The sequence below is a fragment of the Larus michahellis genome, chromosome 4 (genome assembly GCF_964199755.1).
Source record: "Larus michahellis chromosome 4, bLarMic1.1, whole genome shotgun sequence".
Taxonomy (NCBI): domain Eukaryota; kingdom Metazoa; phylum Chordata; class Aves; order Charadriiformes; family Laridae; genus Larus; species Larus michahellis.
Window position 1 is genome coordinate 50,915,265 of NC_133899.1, and position 26,377 is coordinate 50,941,641.

The 26,377-nt window shown below is 42.1% G+C and overlaps 2 protein-coding genes across 6 annotated transcripts in view; one reads left to right on the forward strand and one right to left on the reverse strand.

The window, feature by feature from the left end:
- Positions 1–10,596, forward strand: part of STARD9 (StAR related lipid transfer domain containing 9) — a 114,606-nt gene extending 104,010 nt beyond the window's left edge. For 2 of the 3 annotated variants that reach the window (XM_074584681.1, XM_074584683.1), the window contains 10 exons: positions 281–478; positions 1,253–1,436; positions 2,767–2,913; positions 3,549–3,654; positions 4,234–4,376; positions 5,038–5,102; positions 5,191–5,396; positions 5,830–5,909; positions 6,308–6,466; positions 7,818–10,596. In XM_074584681.1, coding sequence (XP_074440782.1) covers positions 281–478; positions 1,253–1,436; positions 2,767–2,913; positions 3,549–3,654; positions 4,234–4,376; positions 5,038–5,102; positions 5,191–5,396; positions 5,830–5,909; positions 6,308–6,466; positions 7,818–7,919 — 1,390 coding nt within the window. In that variant the 3' untranslated portion in view covers positions 7,920–10,596. The remainder of the gene's footprint in view (positions 1–280; positions 479–1,252; positions 1,437–2,766; positions 2,914–3,548; positions 3,655–4,233; positions 4,377–5,037; positions 5,103–5,190; positions 5,397–5,829; positions 5,910–6,307; positions 6,467–7,817) is intronic. The other variant, XR_012586695.1, reaches the window with a different exon arrangement.
- Positions 10,597–11,778: 1,182 nt separating this feature from the next.
- The window catches only part of CDAN1 (codanin 1), a 33,478-nt gene continuing 18,879 nt past the window's right edge, over positions 11,779–26,377 (reverse strand). Inside the window, exons 16-28 of one of the 3 annotated variants that reach the window (XM_074584684.1) lie at positions 25,795–25,884; positions 24,558–24,612; positions 23,427–23,560; positions 22,619–22,722; positions 20,937–21,086; positions 20,419–20,482; positions 19,854–19,932; positions 18,719–18,876; positions 17,067–17,174; positions 16,623–16,686; positions 15,220–15,422; positions 14,365–14,472; positions 11,779–13,600 (exon numbers count right to left, since the gene is read on the reverse strand). In XM_074584684.1, the coding sequence (XP_074440785.1) occupies positions 13,475–13,600; positions 14,365–14,472; positions 15,220–15,422; positions 16,623–16,686; positions 17,067–17,174; positions 18,719–18,876; positions 19,854–19,932; positions 20,419–20,482; positions 20,937–21,086; positions 22,619–22,722; positions 23,427–23,560; positions 24,558–24,612; positions 25,795–25,884 (1,443 nt within the window). In that variant the 3' untranslated portion in view covers positions 11,779–13,474. Of the gene's footprint in view, positions 13,601–14,364; positions 14,473–15,219; positions 15,423–16,622; positions 16,687–17,066; positions 17,175–18,718; positions 18,877–19,508; positions 19,714–19,853; positions 19,933–20,418; positions 20,483–20,936; positions 21,087–22,618; positions 22,723–23,426; positions 23,561–24,557; positions 24,613–25,794; positions 25,885–26,377 lie in introns of those variants that run through there. The other 2 variants (XM_074584686.1, XM_074584685.1) reach the window with 2 other exon arrangements.

Here is a 26,377-nt window from a genome sequence, read left to right on the forward strand (position 1 = left end):
GCTACGTTAGTCTCTGCCCTCAATTTACCTCTCAGCCATTACAAGCAGTAACCAAGACCCTCTTATGCATTTCCCACTATTATAAAAGCAGTGGAGTTTTAGAATTTCTGCATCATCTGTCAGCATATGGCCAAAGCGGTATTTGCAAGGGCGGTGTATGGTATTATATTCCTACAAATTTTACATTACAAAGCTAACAAATATTTAAGTGTTTTAAAAAAATCAGAAAATGTGACTTTGCAGGGTGCATTTTGTCAGTGTAATCATGTTTCCCTGACAGACACATGAAGACTATTGAAACTTTGAGGAAGGAAAGAGAAAAGAGGCTGCAAAGGTACCAAAGAAGCCGAAGTCTGAGTCCTCAAAAGCATTTGAGTCTGTTGCAGACGCTGGATGCAAGTCAGAGGGATCTAGATCTCCCCAGCAGACGCCGAGAATATCTGCAACAACTGAGAAAAGATGTGGTGGAAAATACCAGGTAGGGCATTAGAAACCTCTCTTTTGCCCTGATGGACATTACTAGTGTTCACAATGGGTGCACATTAATAGTTCTTACCGACATCCGAGACTTCTGTGGCAGAAGAATTCTTCTCAATGCAGAAGTGTTAAACTTTGGGATAGAAAGTGCTTTCAGAAAAAACCATGTGCCTGATTTTAGAAAACATTCATTAAAATCTTCCGTCTAGTTTATTTCAGTCCATAACAAATGTCTAACTTATTTTATGTGTATGATGTATGGGGACAGCCAAGTATTTAGACTTGAGCCATTATAGACCAATCTGTTTTCTTATTCTTTCACTCACTTAAAAGCTACATGAAATAGTTAAATTTCACATTAAATATCAAAAAAGTTCTAAAACCCTTCACCATTTAGAATTTGAATGTCTCATCCCCCACCATATCCCCTAAATGACTTTTGCTTCCTTTGTCAGGAGACAGTTATTTTCCCAACACAATTATTTTGCATGTGATATGCCAAAGCAGTAACCTTAGATCATACGGAGAGCTGACTTAGAAACCAGTGCAGTTGTTGGAGTAATCTCAGTGGTAAACTGGACTTGCAATCTGCATAATTTTCCAAGGTTGAGGTCCATGCAGCCTTTAGTGAGCAAAGAGAAACTTTTGGGAGGCTAATGTGGTGTGTTTTAATTGCTTTTCTGGCAAATTTTCCTGTTCCATGTTGAAAGATGATTTTTATGGTATTTTTTCAGGTGACCCGGTTTCAAGTAATTATGTTTTCCCTCACTTACAGAGTTCAAGAACCAAAAAGAAGAAGCATTCAGCATCCTTCAGACATTGAACTGTTGCTCCGAGACTACCAGAGAGCACGAGAGGAAACCAAAACTGAAATTGCACGAGCTAGGGACAAGCTTCGGGAGAGAGCTGAGCAAGAAAAAAGGCGTATACGGGAGCAAATATTTTCTCAGTTGCAGAAGGTGAGCATTGCAGAGGAAACTGTTCTGCGTTTTTCACATCAAAGCATTTTTTCAGAGAAACCTTTCCATGGCTAAGTAATTCTCCTGTTTGATACACATCAGTGTAGAAAAAAAGCAGAGAATTAAATGCAAATTTATGCCTAAAAAAATCTCAGTAGTACTGAACTGATACTGTTCATGCTTCTGAACTGCATCTTTCTGAAGCCACATTTTATGTACAAGAAACACCTAATGTTTTCTTATTGGATCAAGCTTACACAGCCGTCCTGTGGGGCATCTGCCCAGTCTAGGGAACAGTTGCTAAGGTAAACTGAATTTATTTCAGTATGTGCTTAAACACAAAGACCTTTATTAATTTTCTTTTTTCTGTTTCTTTTTTCATATTGTCCTCTCTGTGTGTATTTGTCCTGTACTTTTGTGTTTTTCTTCTGCACTTTGTTACCCATCTTGCCCAGTCCAAGTGTGTGCATTTTTCTCCCAGAAGCAAGGACGATACCTTGTTAGGGTGCGTCTGTTCTGCCCAGTTCCTGGCTCTACTTTTACACAGTAACCTTTGTCGCTGCCTGACAATGCAGCTCCAGTCGTAGCTGCAGAATTCCTCTCCTCCTACCTGTGTACCTGGTACAAAATGTGGTGAACGCTCATTTCGTTGCTCTGTGCCCTTTAAGGCACCTCAAATTCAGGCACCTCCACTGGATGACTGGATCTTACCACATCTACTGCCTTATTTTTCTTGTGAAATGTAGACATACGTCACCTGAGTTGGAAGACCAAACTTAAAACTGCCCCCGAAAGTATAAGTCATCTTGAAGTTCTCAGTATTTTCTTATTATGTAATTTTTATTTCATCTTCTGGGCTGTCGTTGAGGAGTTGCATTGGTTGAAGTAAAATCTTCAGTCTTTAACAACTACATTTGGCCAGCAAGTTAAGTCAGGGGCTACTCGAGAGGTAGGCAAAAAGCAACACATGGGAGTGAAAAAAGATCTTTTCTAAACTTCTTTTCCCCCTTAAAAACATCCTAGCATTGGTTTCATAGCCAGGACTCTCGTATGTGAAGAACAACAGCAGAAGCTGCATTTTCCCAGACTGCCAGGTTTTACAACGTGATTTGCTCTATGACTTATGCAATCTTAATCTTTCAGTGACCCTGCTTATTTAATACTTTCTGTATGGCAACAGCTTTTGTCCTGTCAAAGCTCCTTGAAAGACATTGGACTTGGGTAGATTATTCCTCTTTCATTTTTCAGTGATTATAGATTTGGCTAGCTGTTGTGGAAGATGATGGTTTGTGTGGCATTTCTGTTTGTAACACTGTGATACCTGTTACAGGAAGAAGCAAGGCTGAAGACTCTTGCAAGTACAAGCACTTTATGTACAGACTCCAGCCTCAGCCTCTCCTCTGGCCCAACCTCTGGCTACAACAGCAGTAACACCGCTACCTGTACTGCGAGTCACCTCAGCAGCCAGGATGGGCAGGTGAGAAACTGGCCTGTGAGACTGATGTCTCCCGGCACTTCGACAACAGAGGGATAATGTGGGAACAGACACCCTTTTTGAGATGGTTCGTATTCTGTCACAGCTCTCAAGCAGGACACGTTTGTGTCACTAGGACACAGAGGGGTGACATGGGGTGGAGGGAGCGTTACCATGTAATTGCAAAGGACAGTGACACTTATTTTTCTGAGTGGTGTTATTCTTTTAAACTCATAGATAAAAACCAGATAGTGTTACTATCAGTAATGCCACCATCTGTCAAATGGTTTAGAAACAGTAAGCCTTTTCTTGTGATAAGCCAGAATCTGATATCTCAGTGTGCCTCCCTCAATGATGCGTACATTGACTTCAGAGTTTGTGTGTGTGAACATAAACTTTCCTGAAGTTACTTTTTGGTGTATGCACCTGTGCAAGCTCCTCACACTTGGTTTGCTTTATTTCCGGAATCAACGTATAATTTCATAACAAGGGGAAAGGCAAAGGAGTTACCGTTTCATAAAGAGAAGCTTCCAACCTTGTAAGACAGATTTGCTACAAATAATCCACTTGCTGTGTAACAGAATTTATTTTTCACAGTTCACACCAAAAGCTCCCGCTTCTGCTCTTTCTTAAATCAGGTTTCTTCTGGAAATGCTTTGTTTTCAAGAGACACACGAGGTCGTTCAGCTGTTAGAAATAGTCAGCTTTATGTGTTAGAGCAACTACAGAAGGATTCAACGTCTGGTACGTAAAACATATGTTGGCTTATGTTTGAGTTGTATTCAAAAACCTAATGAAATTTGTCATTTATGCAAATCAAAATCTTATTTGAGTCTAGGTATTTTGAGGATGTCCCTACCATTAGCTTGCTTAGAATTTCTTGAAAAATGGTGATTTGGTCCCTCTGAAGTTGGTCTTTTGACGTGGTAACATCAAAGTACAGTGTTCTGAGAGATGTGAGGGTAATGCTTTGAATGAACCAAGGAAGCATGCGGGGGGGGCTAAAGCTGCAAAAAATATAGGCTTGTACATGCACGCTCTTATTTTTATCCTCAAGACTGATGTTGCCTGTTCTTCTGTAGGTTATTTTATTAGCTTATACGTGGTAATAACCATTAAACTTGAGTAATGCAAAATGTAACTGCAGTGTAATTACCAATACAGAGATCGTCTAGACAAGGGACGTTCTCTCCTTCATCTCTTCATCAGGATCAGGGGGACTGGGTGCTCCGAGGGAGGGTGTAAGTCCCTACGACTGCTGAATAGTGGTGGGTTTCCTTTTTATTTTTTCATTCCCCTACAGCTTTTTTTTGTTTCCTGCAGAAGCCAGCAGAATTCAGCCACCCCTCCCTTCTAGTAGCATCAGCTGCAGGTTCACTCATGGATTAACTATTTCTGTCAGCTCCTCTTCAACAAAAGGATACCAAGATTTATCCAAGCATATCTTGGCTAATGCTACCACTGAGGTAAGTAAAGAAGCAGAGTTTTCACTTATTCCTGTACCTCCTACTGGAATTTGTAGCGAAAATGGGTGGGACAAGCCTTTTTTGTTCTGCACTACCCATAGTTACCTAGAACTGTCACCTACAGAGAGACACGCTGAGAAATTTTAAATGGTGGGGGAAGGTGGGCCAAGCTGCAGCACTGAGGTTCAGAAGAGACTGCTGCATGCTAGCCTACATGTTTGAGTGAAACTGGCGAAACTGCTCAACTCCTCTAGCATCCAAGAATTCCTACAGTGCAAGTTTTATGTGACAAGATGTGTGTGTAGTTAGAAGGAAAACATACCGATTTCAGATCAGGTAGAATCACTTCAACATCATCTGTAGCTACAAGCTCTTCCCATCTCCCATTTTCTCACAATAGTTTAGGTTAATATACAGGCTTAGGCTCATATATATCTATTTACATATATCTCCTCCTTCAGCAGAGAATGAGACAGGCAGGTCAGTCTGGCTATTAAGACTCCCTAAGGATTAGTAGCACCGTAAAACCGTTTCTGGTAAAGCCAGCTTACTAGTTTGAGTAGAAGATAGTGCAGCAGCATGTAAAAGCTGAACACAGCTTTATAGTTATTACGGTTTATACAACTTTCTCTTACCTGTACCTTTGTCACTGTTTTCTAAGGTAATGGCAGCATGCTCTCATAACCTGAGGAATCTCTACACATGCCAAGCAGCAGCTGGTTGGAAGTAAGCTTATGGCAGGTCTTTATAATGGGAGGCCTTTTTATGTACTTGGTCCTCCTGTGTGTAAACACCTTTCATTTGTCTTTGACAGATATCAATGTACAGAAAAAGAGGTGATGGTTTACTACAAAGTCTTCCCTTCAGCAACAAGGCACGGGTTTCTGGGAGCAGGAGTGATAGAGAGACCTCTTCCCTGTGTGTGGGGACTAGTGAGGGATCCTGGCAAAAGGCACCTGTACGACAGAACGATCAACACAGCGCGAATCCACAAGAAGGTGACCAGCCATATTCAGCTGGGTGAGTATCAACACAAACCCCTGCCCACCATTACCGTTGTGTACTCTCTCGGCTCAGGTTGTCAGCCAGGAAGAAATTTAGAAGCATCTTACTTCATTTCTTCAGGTTTGAATAAACAATTTCATTTTTTAATATTTGCAAGATTTTTCCAAAGTAAGGATAGTATTAAACAGATCTTGCTGCAGAAGTACAACTAGAGACACTAGTAGAGCTAGAGAGTTTGAAAGTCAAAATAAATCTTAAGTGGCTTGAAAAAGCATCTTAGTGGCACATGATAGCATAGTAACTAGAGCTCTGCTCTTAGGCAACAAAAAGTCAAAATAAAATACTGCATGTGCATTTAAGGGGTGAGGGAAAATAGTGACAAGTTAAAGTTGTCAAAGTCTAATTCCCCTTTTTTTTTTTTTGGTTCTTGGGTGTTTTTTTTCCACAGTATATTTAGTGACTGATACCTCCCTATGTTACCTAAAGCAGCCCCGGGATTTCTGCTGCATTACCGTAGAAGCCAAAGAGGTAAAGTGAACGTTTTCTCTGAAGCATAGAGGAATGCTTGTTCTGAACTCATGATGCAAGGACAAAGGCGAGAAAGAAGGAAAGTCCATGCTCATATTTCCAGGAGTGACAGTGTAAGAGGAAGAAAAGCCATGCTGATATGACACAAGTGGATTATGTATAAAACCCTCTTGTGAATGACAATTGTCAACGAAGCCCCATTAGGCAGTAATACAAGTGTTACACAGTATATCCCGGTTACAAACATGCAAGATTATGACAAAAAATTATTTAATAAATAACATGAGAACTATTATTTCTTATTAAAATAGCTCTTTTAAGTAAGAAAGACAAAGAAAACCTTCCTCTATGCATAGGAAATTTTTCAAATTGTCATTTTTACACTTTGTTGCATGCAGGAGAACTTGTCTGTCTTGGCTATTCAGTCTGTCTACGATGCATCCATGCCTCACCCTTGTAAAGAAGTGGTGAGAGGGGAGATTTTGCCAAGTGCTTGGATACTGGAACCTGATGTAGTGAACGGAAGAGATATCACCAGAGTTATTTACATGGCACAGGTAAGATTTTGCTGTATGTCACAGAATCACAGAAACTTCAGAGTTGGAAGGGACCTCTAGAGATCATCTAGTCCAACTCCCCTGCTAAAGCAGGATTGCCTAGAGCACGTCACTCAGGGCTGCATCCAGGCGAGTCTTGAAAACCTCCAGAGAAGGGGACTCCACAACCTCCCTGGGCAGCCTGTTCCAGTGCTCTGTCACCCTCACTGTAAAGAAGTTTTTCCGTGTATTTGAATGGAACTTCCTACGTTCCAACTTGTGCCCGTTGCCCCTCGTCCTGTCACTGGGACCCAATGAAAAGAGTCTGGCAACTGTGATGTCCAACTGTGAATGCAAAAAACCATTAAATATCAGAGCGCTGAAGAGCTGGTAAGTAACAAAAAAATGTAATCCTTATGCCATGCTCCACAAAGTTTATGAAGCGGCCGTAAGAGTCACCTCTACTTTGCACTGTTATCTGGCATGATGTACAGTAATGCAGAGAGAATCTTATTAGCATTGTGCTTAAGCGCCTGATCCCGAGTTTTTACAGCATCTAAAGCTGCTCCCTCGGGTACCAAGACTCTTCTGTAAAGGTTTATTAGCAATTTTAGTGTATGTTGCTTTCTCACGTGGTGAACCAGTGTGGAGAGTCTCGTTCACATTTTTATCTTGCTGAAGGAAGTCCACCTCAGGTTATATTATTTCCAAAATGCATGGAAATAGTTGTTGTTACCTTTTTCTAACTGAAGCCAGTAGTTCTTCACACTTAATAGAGAAGTCACACTTAGAAGAGAAATCAAGATTAGGATTCCAGTTAAGAATAAGAAAATCCTGCTGTGTATTTATTGCAGACTCATCTGAAAAGCAGGCTCTCTTCCAGATAGTGGTACCAAGTGGTATAATTTAAAGTGCTCACCTCAGAGCTAAATGGCACTAGTCCTTTAAACTTACCTATATAAAACATGTTTTTAAGACAAAATTTTAAAAATGTTATCTTTAATTTACAATGCATGTGTAATGTATACGCATTTTAAAATTGTATATGCACTTTATACTGCACTTTAGTATATGCATATACATTGTCAGTAACGCTGTATCTGTCTCAAACGAGTACTGTTTAATGCAAACTCAAACTCAGAAGCAGTGTGGGTCACACCTGCTGAAAGTAACATCCAGTAGCAAAGCTTTGAAAGTCTATGGAGTATTGGGAAGGAGAAGATACAAACCACAGAGTAATGAAAGCACTTGGCTGTAAACTGCTTTCATGCTTGCTTACGCTTGCACCATTGGAACTATTCCAGGCTGGAGACCTGTTTTGTTCAAACCAGGTACAGACCCCAACGTGCAGCCTTTCTTCTAATTCCTGCAGGTGGATCTCGGTGCCCCAGCTATCCCCGCAAGGCTCCTGAGTTCCATTGCTAAGCGACAGCCGCTGGTGATCGCTCGACTGGCGCACTTTCTGGCTAGTTAGTGTTTGGTACAAAACTGGACACTTAACAGCAGCTGAAAGCTCATGAAGAGACACAAGCATCTGTAAGGGTAATGTAAAATGCTGGCTCACAAGACAAGTCACAATCAAGCCTCACTTGAGGAGCCTAATGCTAATGTTGGACTATACAAAAGTATAGTTAGAAAAAAGGATCATTTATTTCAGCCAACGCTGCTCAGAAGAAACCCAGCAAGTTTTATGGGGAACCCGTCCTCCTGGAGACAGCTGTGGAAAACCTCCATGGCACGGCCGGAAGGAATGCTGTCTCTACAAAGAGCAGAGGAAGAGACTTTGCTTTACTATAGCCAGCCTCTTACATGCAGAAGTGTATTATTTAATTTCTGTTTCCAAGGAGCTTCAAAGATCAACCTTCTTTCTTTAAGAAAGTTTACGCAGCAGTGAGAAGGCGGCAATGGAAGCAATGAAATGCACTACAAACTGGCAACAGTAGGTGAACGGCTTGAGACATTTTACAAGCTCTTGAGTAGAGCTGCAAAGCCACTTTCTAATGTCGAGCGAAGTATCAAATGCAGAATTCCTAACAGCGTAGATTAGATAAATCATTGAACTTAGCTAGCTGGCTGCGCTTCCCCTTGAGGAGGGAAGTTAAACCAGCACACTATCCACTAGTCATCCTGCACCTTGGACAGATTTTTCTCATGTAATTGGCTGACCACTTGCAGCCAGTATAAGGTATTTCCGATTGCCACTACACTATGCAGCATCAGTGGAAACCACCACACCTCAGGACACAGTTTTACTGCACTGCAGAATTAGGTGCTTTGAAACAAGGAAACCAAACTGACAGTTGTAAACAGTGACACTTTGTCATTAATAGGGAGTAGTACTGAGTAATCAGCTTGTTTCTAGAATTTAAATCCTGCAAATAAGAGTAGCTTTTTCCATCAGTCCTCCTACACTTTTATCCAAATGCATTAAGAGTTGAAGATCTCGCCTGGTCATAGTCTCAGCGCACTTCTTTGTTCGTGACCACTGTCTCACTGCAGTGAGTACAGACTCTTCCTGTTCAATCACCTCATGTATTTCTGTTGAACTGAGTCCAACAGTCCTGCTGTCAGGCTTTACAGGTTTGTTCAACGCACTCCCTAGTTTGGCCACACATTCCTAAAGTTAAACAAAACCACAACCGACTTGGATACCTAAATAACTTCATTTAGTCCTTCAGCACAACAGTAAAGAATCACTTTAGATATCTTATCTAAGCAATAAAAAGATGCTATGATATGCTTTCTTTAGCTCAAAAAAGCCCATGTTGTTCAAGAAGCTGTTGCACTTTAAATCTGTGAAGTAAGAAATATGTATTCAAGCATCCGCCTTACCAGAGTCAGCATCTGCTGCTTTAAGAGTCACTTTTGGTAAAAGATGTGTTTCCCCAGCATACAGTGAAGTTAGCTGCACTTCCCACCTTTGAGTTCAAGAGCCAAAATCTACTTTTACTATATCTTTGCACAGGTGTAATTTTGGCTCTCAGCTTCTATGTTACTTCCTGTTACTAATATACTATGTTTTAAAAGAAAAGATAATAGCTATTTTAAATTGATATTTAAGAAAATAGCAGTTTTGAGGCATATCAGCCCAAGGCTCCCCCCCCCCCAAATAGATAAGACAACAAAACCTTTCACTTACAAATTTGCTTTGTTTTATCTTTAGATGGTCATGGTTACAAACTACACCAATCTTATCTTATTAGTGTTCTTTTTTTGGTGAGACTCAGCCTTTTCTTAAAAGCCTGCCGAACCGAGTGATGGTGTGGTTCACTTCAAGTGTCATGCATCTTCCATAGCTCCTCAAGCAAAAAGGGGCAACCCGTCACACAGTTTTCTGCAACTGAGCGAAAAGACAGATTTCCAGATTTGCAGCCTGTCACACAGCTCCCCCCAGTCCCCTTTTGGTGGAAACCAGGAAAGGAAGAGCGAACAAGGCAGTACATAAAAGCCCTAAAAAAAATGTGCAGAAAGAGCAGCAGGGTGTATTGGCTGTTTCCCCAGTGCTGCTTCTGTGGAGTTCCGGAGGAGGTAGGAGAGGTCTTCATACAGTCCACAAAAGATTTGCTCAGTGCTCCGCTTTTTTTCCCTTTTATTTTGGACATGGCACTAGTGATAAAGCAGTTTTTGTAGGAAAAACATCTAGGGGGACTCCTGTTGATCAACGATGCCAGTGCCTATGAAGGATAATGTCTTATTGTACAGTGCATCAGATGTTTATTTTTATATATACATAAGATTTTTTTCTATGTTTACAAATTAAGTTATTTATATATGCTTGTTTTGAAGCGTTTTTATATGCTATCAAAGCTAAGTTTTATTTTTATTGGTATTGAATTAATGTAACTTTTTTTTTAATACAATCTTCAATTGATACTAAAAAGCCTATTTATATAAATGTTTTCTTTTGCAAATATAACGTTTTATGGTACCTGTTACTGTACGGCATTGGTTTGTTTGGAAGGAAGAAATAAAAACCCAGCAGATATCTAATTTGTTAATCTACAACGGGCAAAACCCAACGTCCTGTAAGTTACTGCTGAGCAGTAGATGACCAAAGCAAGTGTATTGTACCACCTACTGTCGCATCTCTGCTCTTAATCAAGATTGCTATTTTCATATCCACAATAAATGGTATTTTCTACACAAGAAAACGTGCCACACGTTATTTTGCTCCAGATAAGATTCCTCATCTATGGAACTACACTGGATGGAGAAATAACATAAAGGCTAGCTTGTGATAAAAGATGAGGTCTCCTGCTTACCTGCTGAGGAACATGCATGGAATATGAAGAGTCAAGAAGCCAGTCACTGCTTAAATTTGGTTTCTGTGATGCAGTGCCTTGCCAAGCAAAGGGGGGTTTTTTGTTTGTTTTGAAACAAGGCACCAGCTGAAGCTTCTTCCTGAATCCACTTACATGGCTCCTCTGACCTGCGCACCCAGAAGGAAGGTAATGTAACGCCATGTTTCCTCATTTCCTTTTTTTTTTTCCCAGTCGGGAAGACTGACAGAAGGAAGGCCCGACACACTGACCTAGCTTACTGTGAGCTCTCTTCTCACAGTGCCGCTTGCACTACAGCTAGCGGCAGCGCACAGGGAAGAGGTACCACGCTTGAAGCACTCGCACAGAGAGGAGCCCACCAGCCCAGTGGGACTGCACCAGTCATGCATCCTCGTGAGAGCGGTTCCACTGCTGAGTGTCCCTCTGCAGGAAACAGCACGCTGTACAACCGTTCCTGAGGTTTAGTCACAAAATCAAGTGTCTGTCCTTACAGAGCAACCAAGGCCAAGTACCATGGGATGCCCAGGAATAGAGTAACTGCATTAAGACATGAGAACAGGGAAGTGGGTGTTTCTTACCTGCTGGCTCCCACTGAAGCACTGACTGCCTTCTGCCCAGTAGGGCACAACTATGCTCGCTGGAAGTAGTAAACCGCTCCTGGGGCTTGGTCAACTTTTAAATAAAAATTTCCAGGCATGCTGTATTAGAGACGGATAACTGAGGTACGCTGATGTCACAAAAACAGCTGTGGCCACAGTATCTATGCAAACATTTTAGAATACCCAAATAAAGTCAGCTCTAGGGCCAAGAGCATCTTTTTTAACCCTGATGGATTCCAGCTTCTTCCTCCTTCCACCACACCAACCGCCCACGCCCCTTGATAACAAAATACAGTTATATTTCAGTATAAGCAAAGCAGCAGCAGCCCGGACAGGAGCGATTATTATACTTCTCTGCACCATGCTTTGTGCCCAGGCACCTTTTTTCTACTTTGCCCCAGTACAAAGAGGCTCTCTCTGTATCTATCTCTCTCAACAGCTTGAACACAAAACAGGACATTTAATCATGTTTATTACAACAAACAACAACTTCAAATGAGATCTGCAGCAAAATGTCACATAACAGCCTCAGGGAGCAGGTATGGTATGATACAGTGTACTTGCTATTTCAATTTGTATTACCATGTCCTTGCTGCGTACACGGCCTGCCTGCTTCTAAGGACCTCTGCTGCATTCACATCTGAAAACCCCTAAAATGCAGCACGCAGCTGCAACATGCCAACTCTTTCAATGCCGGGCTTAGTAACCAAGTCAAGAAATAACTCAGTACAGTTCAGCTACTGATGTTGCTCTATGGTTTCTCTCGTAGTAGCACATATTTTAACAGAAGCCACAGTTCTACCTAATCAGGTCTCTGTGGTATTTCTTAAATCACTGACTCCAAGATGTTACCTTTTCTTGCCTTATAGAAGGAAAAGGTAAGTTAATTAGCAAGCTCAAAAGGCCTGGGCTTCCATTTGTCCAGATGATGTTCTTACATAACACAGTACGTGCTTTCTGGAAAAAAACCCTGCACTAACAGGACACTCCTAGAAAAAGGAAATAATGTCCTCACTGCTACGGGGGAGGCGGGGGGGAGCAGAATAAAAACATCCCATGAGACAGCTAATGAGTGCCTAATCATATTCTGCTAGCCTCCAGCTGTCCCTACCACAAAGCCCAGTTTAAGGAAATACTTGTGCAGGGGGTGGGGGTGAAGGGGAAGTCACACCCTTGGTGATGATCTACGCAGAAAGGCAAAGAACACCTACTGTCCTCCATGAAAAGGATTCCTTTGAAAACCCGCGCTCCAGGGGCTGTCACAGTGCTTTGACACTACTTTTTTGTCTGTTCTTCCAGGCTGTAGTTTTCTTGCTGCATCACTGCCTGTCTGAGAAAACCCAAACTCAAGGCAAGAAGGATTATAAAAAACAGTGAATATCAACCAGATGCCATTTATGTTCACATACTATAAAAGTGTCTTAAAAAATACTGTCATCTGTCTTCAGTAAAAAATATAAACAGATACTTTCTCCCTTATTTCTATTAAAAAAACCCAAGAAGTTATAAGTTCTGCTTCCAACAGGAGATGGAAAAACACTTAAGCATCTACATCCTTTAAGAATAATGCCATCAGCGTTCTGGTGTATATATTTAATACGGTTTAACTTTTAAAACGAGTCTTAAAAAAAAACCTAAAAATCAGACCTTTGAAATTGAGCTTACAATGAAAAATAAATATAGACTCATCTCCATGTCATATAGGTTCACCTTTTCCTGCCCCTGACAGTACAGTCTTTGTGAAAACACCATGAGAAATCACAAGCCGTCAAGAGAAGAGGCAGCCACCAGGAAGCCATCTCTCTGATCACGAAGTAACTTGTGCACTTGAATTGATTCCTGGGTTTGGTCACAGCCTGCTGCTGTGCAGATACAAAAAGTGTCTATGAGTCTAAAAAACAGCTGCTTTGAGCCACAATCAAGGTGCTTAAAGGACTTTTGACTGGGAGATCCATTTGCTGACATAAATCTTTCAGCATAGTCACCACGGCAAACCATCCATGAACAGAAAGACCAGTGCAGGCTTGGCACAAAGTGATGTCTTATCTGCAATATGCTCCCAGCAAAGAGCTCACAATGCATTCAGAAACATTAAAAATTCCATTTGCATCTTCAAGTAGTAATTTTTGTCCAGAGAGAGTCCACCTCCACTAACTTTGGGCTGTCACGGTACCTAGAGATTGTCTGGTCAGCTCACAAGGGTTAGTCCTGGTCTCTTCTCTATGGTGTTCTGATATAAACACTCTGGACAGCATTTCCAGTTCTCTTAAGAAATCCTGTAATAAACAGATAGAAACCAGAGAACCCTTATAAACAAATGTCAACAAAGAGGCTTACTTAATTTTTCTAGTAAAGAACTTTACAAGGTTAAACATGTTGTTGATGGTTTTCCAGTGCAGAGCCCCAGACAAGCTACAAAATTGATTGCAAAGCTGAATGCCTGTAGCTCTACACATTCAGTCTCCCCTTTAATCCCCACACCTTTCTCAGAAAAGCTCACTGCCCCAGTTTAAATGGCTAAACATCTCCAATATGCAAGCGCTCACCGGCTTCAAAATACTGCCCATCTTTAGCAAGGGAGTCGGGTGGTTTCCTACATTTTGACTCTGGCTAGAATAGTCCTAGAATAGACTCCTCGCCCATCCTGAGGGTAAGAGGGAAAGAGGTTTACACGCCAGTCTGGGCAGTTACGATCCTTCCCAATGTGTCATGCTCAGCTGGAGCACGGCAAACACATCCAGGCTAGAACTGAGAGCTGGTAACTGAGCCAGCTGGTCTCCAAACTGGTTTAGAGTTTTCTTGGAAATGTTTCCACTGCATGGGAAAGGCTGGGGACTCACACGAGTACCCATTTCAACCAAACATTAGTAACAGTAACGTGCTTGTTGGAAGCCAGGCCTTCTGCTGCATTAAGCAGGAACTAGAGACAAAGGAAGGTTACGGCTCCATCTACACGAAGCAGAACTACAAGGATTTACTGTTTATGTAGCTTTACTTTTTATTTCACTTATGATTCACACACATCTAATTCATTACTTACTGAGGGCCAAGGGAGCTCTTCGAGGCTATGCAAGCAACTCTCTATTTCACTAGTTCTCATTAGTTCGTGTTCTACAAGACCATGAAGCAAGAAAAGGAACAAATCCCACTGCAGAAGAGAAAGAAACATCAACAGCTCAAAAAGAAATGGACTTTGTGTTCATTTCTTTATCCCTATACAATTCATGTTTTTCTTCTTGGATCAGAATGTGGAGAAAAGGAGAAAGCACATTATTTATCTGGGTGTGGCAATGAAGGATATCAAGGAGCAACACCCAAAATGAATGAACAAAATTCCTTTAGTTCATACACTGTATCCTGCCATAAAACCTCAACATTTCTAATTCTCAGTTTCCAAACACATCAGGTATTTAATTCTTGTGTGTTCAAGAACAGCTTGAAAAATTCTTTTCTTACCCTCTGGAATAGGCTGGTTTTAGCCTGCAACTAAACCAGGGCGATTTTCAGTTTCATAGTTGGGGATCTTATAAGATAACACCAAAACATGTGCAAAAATGAAAACTGATAAAAGACACACAAATGCAACCAATTAAAAAATCCTGCCTGTTCAGTCCTCTTAATCTCCCAGGCCAAACAGGCCATTTTGCCATTTGTTCCTAAATTAAACTGTGCCTTCCCGACAGCCCCCCAGAGAGGTATCAGGCACTGACAAGTAGTACGCCGTCCTCTTCTTCCCTGTCCCTGCAGGAAGAACGCCAGCAAACAGGAGAGCAAATCCTGCTGCCCTCGTTCACACAAGCCATCAGTCAACACTGCGGGCGGGCAGAAACTCCTACACGAATATATCAAACCACAGTGGGTAACTGGCAGCTCCACAGATCGGAATAAGCTTTACCTCTCGCTGCCTAACTTCTCCAAGATAACCGATGTTCTTCTTGCTGAAGATCAGCTGTACAGGAACAGGTGTCCCAAAGTCCTCCTTCCAGACAGAAAGCAGCAGTTTTAGAAGGCCATAGGTGGGATTACTCTTTACACGCAGCCTCTCGGAGCTCTTCTCTGGGGACTTGATCCTGACGTTCAGAGGAACACGGTCTGAAACTGTAAGAAAAGGAACGAAGGTGAACTTGTGTAGCTGCAGTATCTTCCTTTTATATCATCATCTTGGTCCAACAGCACATTTTGCACAGCTGGTATCTAAACAATCACTGAAGTAAAAACACTTAGTGAGTGTAAACCAGCAAACCTAAGAGGACAGGAGTTTAGAAACATGCAAAATTATGAGCTTTGAAACCACAAGTGTTACATAGGAAGAGATTTTTACATAGGAAAAGACTTATACTAGTCAGATAAAGAATACCACTTGGTTGGCATATAGCCCCAAGCCTTGAAAGACAACTGAGTAAATAAAAGTCAGTCTGATGTTTAATAAAAGAGGACCTAAGCGTTACTCCAAAGGAGAGGAAAGTAACACAGTAAAACAACATTTAAATCTATAAACAGATTAAATAGTTGTTCCTAGTTTTGATTATAAGCAGAGTTGCATAACTTCATACAAGTGAAAGTAAAGCTGAACAGTGTTTAACTGCACCTAAACATACACCGAGGGAAGTTACCAGCTCTTCCTTGGTGCAGACTAATGGAATGGGGCAGAATTACATTGCTGCCCCCCAGAATGAAATTTCACGATATTCACATGTGAACTACTTTCTGAAAGAATGAACCACGTATAAAAGCTTCTTAAAAAGGTTCTAAATCCAGGAAATTAGAAGGTTGCCCAGGGAGAAGACACCTGCATCCGGATCACTAGCTCCTGCTGAGAAAACCATTGTATTTAACACATTAAAGCAAGAGGGGAAAAAAAAATAACCCTGAAAATTCTCACAGAAGTCACAATACACAGAACACAAGTTATTTCCATTCTCTCCAAAAAGAGATATAAAAATATAATCTAAGGGAAAAGGCCCTTACTTTTAGGGGAGAAAAACCCCATCACCTACAACTTTTCAGAGGCAGAAATACTGGAAACCATATCACATATTTAAATGAAGGTATCGATAAATAAAAAACAATGGAGATGTGACTAGAACACCAGATGTGAAGTATAATGTTGTTTTGCAGATGGTGGAAGGGAACAATAACAACCACCCAAATGGACAGAAAAAAAATCTGCAGACTCAATGACACCAAAAAAGAATCAAACATCCACGAGCTCTAAACAGTGACGTCTCTGACCCCAAGGATTTAAGAGAACTGTAATAACAGACTTCAGTCTTAAGTAGCTTATCATGACTGACTTACCCAGCAAAGAAGCCAACTCAACTGTGCACTTTGCCAGCTGCTGTTCTGATGTGGGACACATGAACTGGAAAACACAAAAGGAAGTTGTATCCTTGTCCCCATACTGCAGACTGGACAAAACAGGGCTTCACAAGAGATAAAAATATCAGAGAAGAGCAGGCAATTTACAGCAAGAAGCACAGAGCTGTAATCAGAAGACCATTAAAGGACAAGACAGACAAGAAAAGATCATATATGAAAAGCGGATCCACAAAGGCTAATTGTAAGTAAGAAGCAGATCTCCACAGTGTAAAAAATCCACAGGGCAACTTTGTCACATCTGAGCTCAGGCAAAAAACATTCAACTAAACTCAGCTGTGAGGCAAGGCAAGCAAACAAGTTTACAGGTATGAAGACAGCTCAAAGTGGTCCAAGAGGGTTTTTTTGTTGCTTTTTTACTTCTACCTTTCTGCATCGAAGTGTCTGACTCAGTCTCCCTAGCAGGCACTCCAGCCAGACGTAGTCAATCACTTCACCCTCATCCCGTGGGCCCACAGCAACACAGAGCACATCCTTGTTGAAAAAGACAGCAATAATTCACCTGTTAGAATCCTGCACTTCCATAAACAGATCTTTGGATCTGTGTCAGAGCAGTTCACAGATAGTCCTCATTAAAAAAAAAAAAAAAAAACAAAAAAACCCACAAAACAACAAACTAATTCAGCTAGTATCCTCCTCATTTCATAAGGCTGAATGTTTTACAACCTTACCTCGGTCTGATTTTCTACCATAGTTCTCACTAATGTGATGAAGTCAAAAGTCAATGAGGGCAAGGAGTTCATCTTTCTTAAAAGAAACTAGCTCTGAAAACTCTAGGCAGATCTGATAGCGCAGCAAGCAAGTTCAGGGTAGAAGTGCTACAGAAATCCACAGCCCTCTTACATTGTCAAGGTAGCTTCAGTGTCAATAAGAGCCGAGCGTGAAGAGCACTAACAGGGTTATGACATGAAAACTAGTTTAGCAAATTTTATACGTGGTAGCACTTTCCATCACCAGCGATTTACCACCCGACATCAGAAACTCAGGATGGAAATCGAAACAATAAAAACACTATTTTAAAAACTGTGTCTTAAGAGGCCAAACAAAAATACCTTCAAAAAGCAACAGTTTACAGAAAAAGCCCCTGGTTTCCTCACATACCTTACCCTCTGCTTTTTATTGTATCTCAAGCAAGAAAGCATTAAAGGATGCGTACTCATTCTTACACAATTGCTGGGAATGCGATCACAGTGAGATCCATTATTATTGCTCAAACAGAAAAGAAGCAGGAACAAAAACAGGCAGAATGCATAATGGTAAAAGAAGTGAGGGGTTTAGAATTCTTTTCCTCATGGCTTACTCACACAGGTTATATAATTGCATGATTTTTTTCAGGAACAGTGACCTTTTAAAAGCCTGGGAGAAAAGCTCAAAATGTAAATTTGAACCAGCTTGAATAGAAAATTTCTCGGCTCTAAGGCTGAAATGAAGTCCATAGCATCACTTTCTTTTTAAGATATTCTGGTTCTCCCTAATTATAGCTGAATGAAGGTGCAGATGCAGAATGGCAAAAATCTTTCAGATTCATATAGATTCATCTGACACTCAATTCAATGTAAATTCCTGGTGTATAAGATGGGACAGTCTACCAAGTTCTACAGAATTGAAAGGAACAACGGGAAATACTTACTCTAAACAGAGACCAGGAGACTCTCCATAAAAAGAGTCAGTCTACAAAAGAGTAGCTAATTTGATACACTGACTCTCCAGCATACAGTTGTACGCAATGCTCACCACACCATGGTTTCTGTGCTACAGGTATCAAAAAGGTCACGGCCCTGCTACCGAAGTCCTGTGTTTGAGACAGTACTCCTCAGCAGGGAACTCTGATCGACACACAGACAGCGAGCAGGGGGATAAAAAAAACATGAGACCTTTCCATGGCGCTTCCTAAGCACTCCTCACAGACAGTTCCTTTGAACCAGAACATCCCCCTTTAAAAACCCAAACAAATAAACCCCACCATGGTGAAAAATAAAAAGGGAGTTAGGGCAAGCCAGGGAGGGAACACTGTGTACCTTAATCTCGTTGATGATTTGGGAGGGAAACGGAGCGCAGTGCTGACAGCCTGGAGGGCAGTCCCTTCTCAACTCCAGAGCATCCTCGCCAGGCAAGGGAAGCCCTGGGACTTTCAGCATTCTGTTGAAGGTTGCCTTCACTTCTCTTTTGATGAGTGCTACAAAGAACAGGGAACAAATCCTGTCTACTTCCTGCTTTTCTCTCCAGTGAGGCAGGCAACTCTTTGCCAACACTACCCTTACTAGCCTCTCATTCCAAGGGCCACGGCGAAAGGACAGTTTATGCTTTCAAGCCCTTCTCACTCTGAGCTCCCGTTACATTTAATGGGCAGAGGCACAGGTGCAGCCACCCACTACCACCAGGTACCACTGGCAACTCATCTCATTTTCCATCAAAATATTTCAGCAAGTTTAAAGCACACAGTATCTAGGCCAGGAGGCAAAGTACAAAGCTGAATCAGCATGATCATACCAGTTCAACCACTGTGCCCATGAAAGCCGTATGTTTTCTACCAAAATAAGTTTTGACCATCATCCAAGACACTAACCTCCTGCTGCTGCAAGTGGTGCTGGATATGCTTCCCCAGATTCTTGGCACAACCTCCTGAAACAATGGATTTTCAGAGATTCTAAAGAGTTGCCAGGGCACTATTACAGAGTAAAGGACTACAGTTGCCTTCAGCCTGCTGAAACCACACCCAGTGCAAGAGGTGTGTGTTTCACAGAAGGTTTCAGGAGCAGTCTGTACACATGGGCCATACGGTGGCTTAAGAGAGCAGCTATCATATGTTCGAAGTGCTAAGACAACTTCAGCCTAGATGACATTTTTAGAGGGAGCTTTCCACAGCATTCATTCTCACCATCCTACGGGCCTCCGTAACTAAAAATCACTTACACAGGCCAAGGCTGAAAAATCCCTGAAGAAAGCTCTTGGAGCTAGAAATCACTCCTCTTATTCCTAAACAAGGAGGGACAGAGCAACTGCATGCTTCCCACTAGAAGAAAAATGAGTAGGACCAAGTACTTTATAACACTGGAATAAATTCTACCCCTTGATCTCAGAAAAAAAAAAAGAAAAAAAAAAAAGAGTACACTACACAGGTCAGAAGCCCCAGTTCAGGGTAAAGAGACTCACCTGCAATGTTGGCAGAAAGCCAGCCACAGGCTTTCTCAGTAGCCAGTTCCACTGCAATGTCTTCTGCACTACTTAAAACCTTTACAGGGAGGATAACAAGTGATAGGAGATTTACTACAAGCCACAGCACTATAGTCAATGAGAAGTCAAAAGGAAGTCTAGAGGGAAAAGGCTTAATTTTGGCATGCAACGTTTAAACAGAGCACCACCACCTCTGTGGGAACTGCTACTCTGAGCAATAGGACTGACCCATTTTGATTTCCCAAACCCCATCAACTCTTGAGGAAGTTGATGTTAAAACAAAAGCATTATCCTTGCAAGATGAATGCAATTTATACGCTATTCTAGTCTCAACAGTTAGCTATTCGCTAGAGTATCACTTTAGCCAGAATATCCACGGTGGCCTGGCAGAGGTGGCTCTTCTTAGCTATTAGTCCTCACATGCGGGCATCAATAAATTCCATTGTCCTAAGCCATTAAGGGATAAATGAAGCAGTAATGGAAAAATGGTAACAGTCCAGACTTAAAGTCAGGGCCTGTAGTAAGTTTTAGTGAAAATACATACTGCTGCAGATGTCTCTTCTGGCAGTAACACCCTTACCGCCTCAGGACCTTTCTTTTTGCAAAATCTGCAAGAAAAGAAAGAAAATGTGCCACAGTATTAGTCAAAGTTCTTGGACAACACTCAGAGGTTCATTACCGAAGGAACTTTCACACGCTCTCTTGCAGTCAAAACCAGTTGGAAGACTGCAGTGAAATACCTCAGACCAAAAGAACCAGACAAGGAAAAAGCAATTACAAGCCACCAGGCTGCAATGCTCAGTTTTCCAAAGAGGGGAAATAGAATAGCTGCAGAGGATGTCCTTTTGGAACTGGATGCAGAGGGACACACAGCACTTTTATTTCTTCCTACAAATACAGCATTAACTGGGTGGAGGCGCAGCAGACAGTCACCCTACGAGCAGAGGTCAGGGTTTATAATTGCCAGAATCCGAGCACAACAGGCCAAGCCAAACTAGGCTTACAGATTCCGCAGTAAGAAGAGACAGAAAAGCACAAGTTTAAATAACTTTTCCTCCTTACTCTCTGCCTTTGATGAGTGCCTGGGCCCCTTCCTCATACAGATGAGCGCACACCTCTTCAAGCAGTTTGTCATGATTAGCATCCTCCTCCTTCACTTTATCCTGCAACATGACTTCAGCCCTTTGAACCAACTCTGCTACCAGTGTTGCCCTGTAAAAAAACCAAGAACAATTAGACAGACTGAAATCAATACCGCAAACAGCGCAAACTATAACCAGCTGTTTCCCCCAGTTTAGGGGGATACCCATCTCAGGCACAAATGCAATAAACCACTCTGCTAAAAAAGAATTAATCACCCTGCATTTAGTACTGTACCATCTCCTTGTTCTTTTTGTAAGGAAGAAAGCAGCAAAGAAAATATCAAAATAGCACAAAGACTCAAGAGTCACAAGCCTTGAGGCTTTAGAAGCATATATGGTAACAGGTACCTTTTCTGGCAGCAGCACCCCTATACTCTCAATGGACAGTGGTCAGAAACTCAAAGATGTCAACAGCAGCCTACTGCAACCAGCATTCCTTGTGGGCTGATACCATTTAACACCTTCAACAAGTTGGACAACAGGACATTGCAAACTCTCAGCAAGCTCATGAGTGACATGCCGGAGGGCAGGGCTGCCATTCCGAAGGCCCGTAACAAGCTGGAGAAATGGGCTGACAATGGGATGGTGACTGTGTCCCCTGGCCAGGGAGCAGCTCTGCAGAAAAGGATCTGGGGTTCCCAGAAGACAAGCTAAATGAGTTAGCAATGTCCAAAGAAGGCCAACCTTATACTGGGCTGACATTAGCAACAGTGCAGCCAGCAAGCCAAGGGAAGTTACTGCCTCCCTTGCCACCATGAGGCTGCATTTGGAGTACACTGCCCAGCTTTGGGACCCAGGACAAGAAAGCCATTGACAATTTGAGTGACTGCGGGACGACAAAAAAAAAAACCAAAAAAAACCCAACCAAACAAAAAAAACAAAAAAAACAAAAAAAAACCCAACAAACACAAAAAACCCCTAACACTAAGATATCTGGGATGCTGGAGCACACAACCTACAAGGAGACTGGGAGAGCCAGTCTCACTTAGCCTGGAGAAGAGAAGGTGAAGGGAGAAGACAAAACAACGCTCAGCTAAAGGTTGACAGGCAACATACACAAGCTGGAACAAGGGAAATTCTGATAGGATATAAGGAAACATTTTTTCCACAAAGCCTGGGAAAATTAAGTGTTGGAACATGGTACTAAGAGGCTGCAGAGTCCCCATACTTACAGACTTTCACAACTCAACTGGAAAAGGTGGAAAACAACCTGATCTAACTTAACGCTGGCCCTGCTTTGAGCAGAAGTTTGGATCACATGACCTCCAGAGGTCCCTTCTGACCTGACATTTTCCTGTCATTAGCAAGAATGTTCTGAAGGGGATATTAAGTCTCAAAATGCTGTATTACTTTCACATTCCAGGTGTCCCACAGTTATAACCCCCTCCTCTCTGCATCCCTTCACAATTTCTCCTCTATGATGGCAATAATATGCTGCTGGTCCCCACTGTCAACAGCCTTAAATAGCCTTGGCGTTCTGCTACACAGCGGACTCTGAGGGAAGCTTTCTTCCCCCTACACACAAAATTTTAAAGGATAAACTCTTCGCCTCATTAGTGTAAAGTTGCTTCTTAAGTCACAGAACAGATCACCAGCACTTACTTGATGTGCTTAACACAGTTGGATCCCACCCTCTCTGCCACAAATTCAACTGTTCTCCGCAGGGAGGGAGGCTGGTTGTGAAAGAACGCCTGTTCCAACTCTACCTGTTCAAGAGAAAAGTGCTACAATTGATTAGAGCACTCCACCCAGGTCCTCCTCTCCTCAACAAAGGAATGTACAAAACTACCGTCTGGAACTGTGCTAAAGGGCACGCAATTTGCCTACACTTAACTTTCTGCTACTGTAGCATTTAGCATCCCTGCAAAATATTTGCTCCCTATTCCCTTCTAACCAAAGCTCCCTATCAGGGTTTACAGCGCTACAAAAGCAAATGCCCAGTAAAGGAGGAATGGGAGAGTTCTGACAGCTCCTACTAGTACTGAGTCACCACATAAAGGTGGTTTTTTTTTTTTTGAAAGAAAGGATCCTCTCTTTGAATTAGAGGGTGGTAATCCTGTAGGCTCTTACACAGTTCATTCTTTTATTGGAAAACATGGCTAGGTTCTAATCAAAACAGAGTATGAGAAACATACCAACATTTTATGTTAAAGAAGAGGCAGGCAGAGAAACAGGCTAGTTGTTCCAACTGCAAGAATGTTTACTGAAATTAGCCAGATTTCAATACCTATATGGTATCCCGGCCACATGACTATAACAGAAGAATGAGGAGTAAGGATATCCGACTGTTAAACACAATGTTCCCTGCTGCCTAGGCCCATTCTTTTTTTTCCCCTGGCATTAGGATACCACTGTGTACCCTACCCTCACGCAAGCAATTTCTCCTGTCTTGCTTCCCTAATTTCATTACCTGCAGTTTCCGTTGTGTTACAGAAGCCTTGGGTGCCAAGGACTCTGCGGCCGTGGGAGTGATTTTCCTTACAAAGCCACCGTTTTTTGCTCCACTACCAGCCACAAAGGAGGCAAGTAATTTCCGAAGCTCACCTGTACAGAAAAACATGCAAAAGCAGTCATCGTCCCCATAAGCAAGGGAGCAAATCAAAACCCAAAAGAGAGACTTTCACATTGTCAGTTCTGTTTCCAGAGCAGAACTGCAAAAGCTGAAGTTTCAGAGAAGCAGAGGGGCATCCCACCCACTTAACTGGCAGGCATAAGCAAGGCAGGCAAGGGTACAAAGATAAACAAGGAGGCTTCCAGAAAGCTCCCTGGCACATAGAATTTGTTCAGAAAGATCAGGGAGCAGTCATTTCAATGCATCCCTTTTTAGCATGGCAAGTGGGAACTGTAAAGTCTACAAGGGCAGCAAGGTAAGCAGGGTTACACAAAATTCCAACAGGGTCGTGAGAAAATACCAGGGGAAAAGCCTGAAGACATGTTCAACCTAGAAGCTTTTGTGATGCAGGTTTAACATAGTTTTCCTAGCAGCTCCATCCCAAAAAGCAGAGCACCGTCCTACCACCTGGGACTCCATTGTCTACAGAGAGGGATTTTACCAATGTCAGTCAGACCCCAGGAAAAAGATATCTCAAAAAACAACCGGATGAAGCATCAGGGCACAAAAAGATTCAAACCCTCTGCCCAGCAGCAGAAATATGTTCAAGGATCAAGGCATTCCTCACAGTACAAACACCTCTCCCGATACCTAGGATGGAAAAGTTGTACACTTACTCTTTATAATGCTTCCTTCCAGTTTGTGAAGGATGAGTTTCCCTGTCCCACTGTATTCAAGTTTTGTAGATCAACTATCCTGACTGCATAGCCTCCATCCCCCACCTTCACCAGATACTATTCACAGCTGCGCAAGCTTCTGCAATACAGCTTTTATCAAGGTTTACTTATACACAACTGAGACCTGAGTTGCGAGGAGGGGTAAGGTAGATCATCTGAGGACTCACAGTACCAACAGACAAATATAAACAAACATATAAATAAATATATACTATTATTTTATTTATATAGCAAATATAAATAAAATACTCACCAAGATAGGGACAGCAGGTATAAAGTAACTGCTGATCCACCAAGGGTACAGAGTCCTGGTGAGAAAAGGTAGGAAATGCTGAAAGGACACAGCAGGAAGGAAACAGTCTTCAGCAAGTCAGAAATCCCATACGCATGGTCACAGGCAGGTTTTTCAGAACTGCCTTTCCATGAAAACAATAAAAATAACTGTATTCCAAATCCACAGTAAAATTATGAACTTTGCAGCCCAAGTGTTCAGTCCAGCCCTGTAACATCTTGCATAGCTCAACTTTTGCTTCCGATCACTGCCAAGGCCCAGCTGAAAGCTGATGGTTATGAAGGGAACCAGGACTGTTGCTGCAGCTGCTACTCATAAAGAAGCCTACCCATGGAGGAGAAAGAATGAGGCCCATTTGCTAGGCATTACACCTCCACAGGTGTCTTCACTCAGACTCAGTGGAACATCACACTGTGGAGTAATGTCACCCTAGTATTACCCAGCACAGCCAGAGGTATGGGACAAAAAATAACTTCAGATCCCATCTACCCCGGCAGTGTGTACTACACTCATTTGGAAAAAAAGAATCAATTGATCTCTGCATCTTATCTTTGCCATTGAAGAGACAGTGCAAAACAGAACTTTCTAATTCAAACAAGATACACATATATCTTAGCAAACATTCTATTCATTTTTCAAGGAATACTACATATTCTCTTGCATGTCTGGGAGTTACCTGAAACATCACACATGCCATAAACTCACCTCCTTTCCTGCTTGCTCATACTCTTTTCAGTTCAATTACCCTTTATCATGCAACTGGAAAACAGATGACTCTAAAGACAGCAACCTTGCTCTTATAGTCCCATCTTACTATTTCTGTTGAGCTCACCATTATCATTACTTATTTCTGGGAAGAGCTACAGTTCTATCAGCTCACCTTGTACTGCAATAATCAGTGAGTAGGAAAACAGCATCTGATCCTCCAGCATAACTTTGCACCTATTCTGCAAGCCATTGCAGCAGGTGAGATGGCTCCTGCCTGCCAAAAGCCCCAGAGCTGTAACGCACATAGTTTACAATCCAGGATGCAATGCAGTTGAGGCACTTGGACAAACCAGGGCATCACATCCATGGGCCTACATATGTTCAAAGCTGCTGCACTGAAGCCAAGTTCCTGATAAAATCTTAAACTCCTGAGGCCATGGTAGGTCCACCCTCATACAGATTCAGAGGACATGCTGCTGCACTAACTCACCAAAGCCTGAGCAGATGTCACAGTATCCAGCATCAATCCCTCCTGCCTGACATCAGCGGTAAAAAACAACTCTTCAGGGACTGATGGAACCTGAAACAGAAACCCCAGCAGTTACAACAGCAGTCAGGAACTTACACCATTTCTGATAAAGAGGACAGTAAAATCTCACCAACCTCCCACCCACAAAAAAACCCAACACTAAGGATCCTCTCTGCCCTAAGGAGAACCTTTCCATAAAATTAAAGGTTTAGTTTGATCACACTAACATAAGCCACCTTCCTTACCCTCCTCCTTACCCTCCCTACACAGCATCTTTCACCTTCCCAACACGTTCCAGCTAGCCAGTTATCTTGCTTCCAACTAAAGGCACAACAGGATTTTAAAAGTTCATCACACATCATCGGTTCATCCGACAAAAAATCCCCCAGTAATTCAAGGCTGCCAGCTAGCACTCCATCTTTGTGACAAGAGCTTCCAGTTCTAACAGGAATCAGCTGTCAATTTGCTTACAAGGATGCAGATTTATAAGTACAGAATGTGCTTCAGCAGCCATGAGAATTCTTATTGGAAAAGAAAAAAAGTT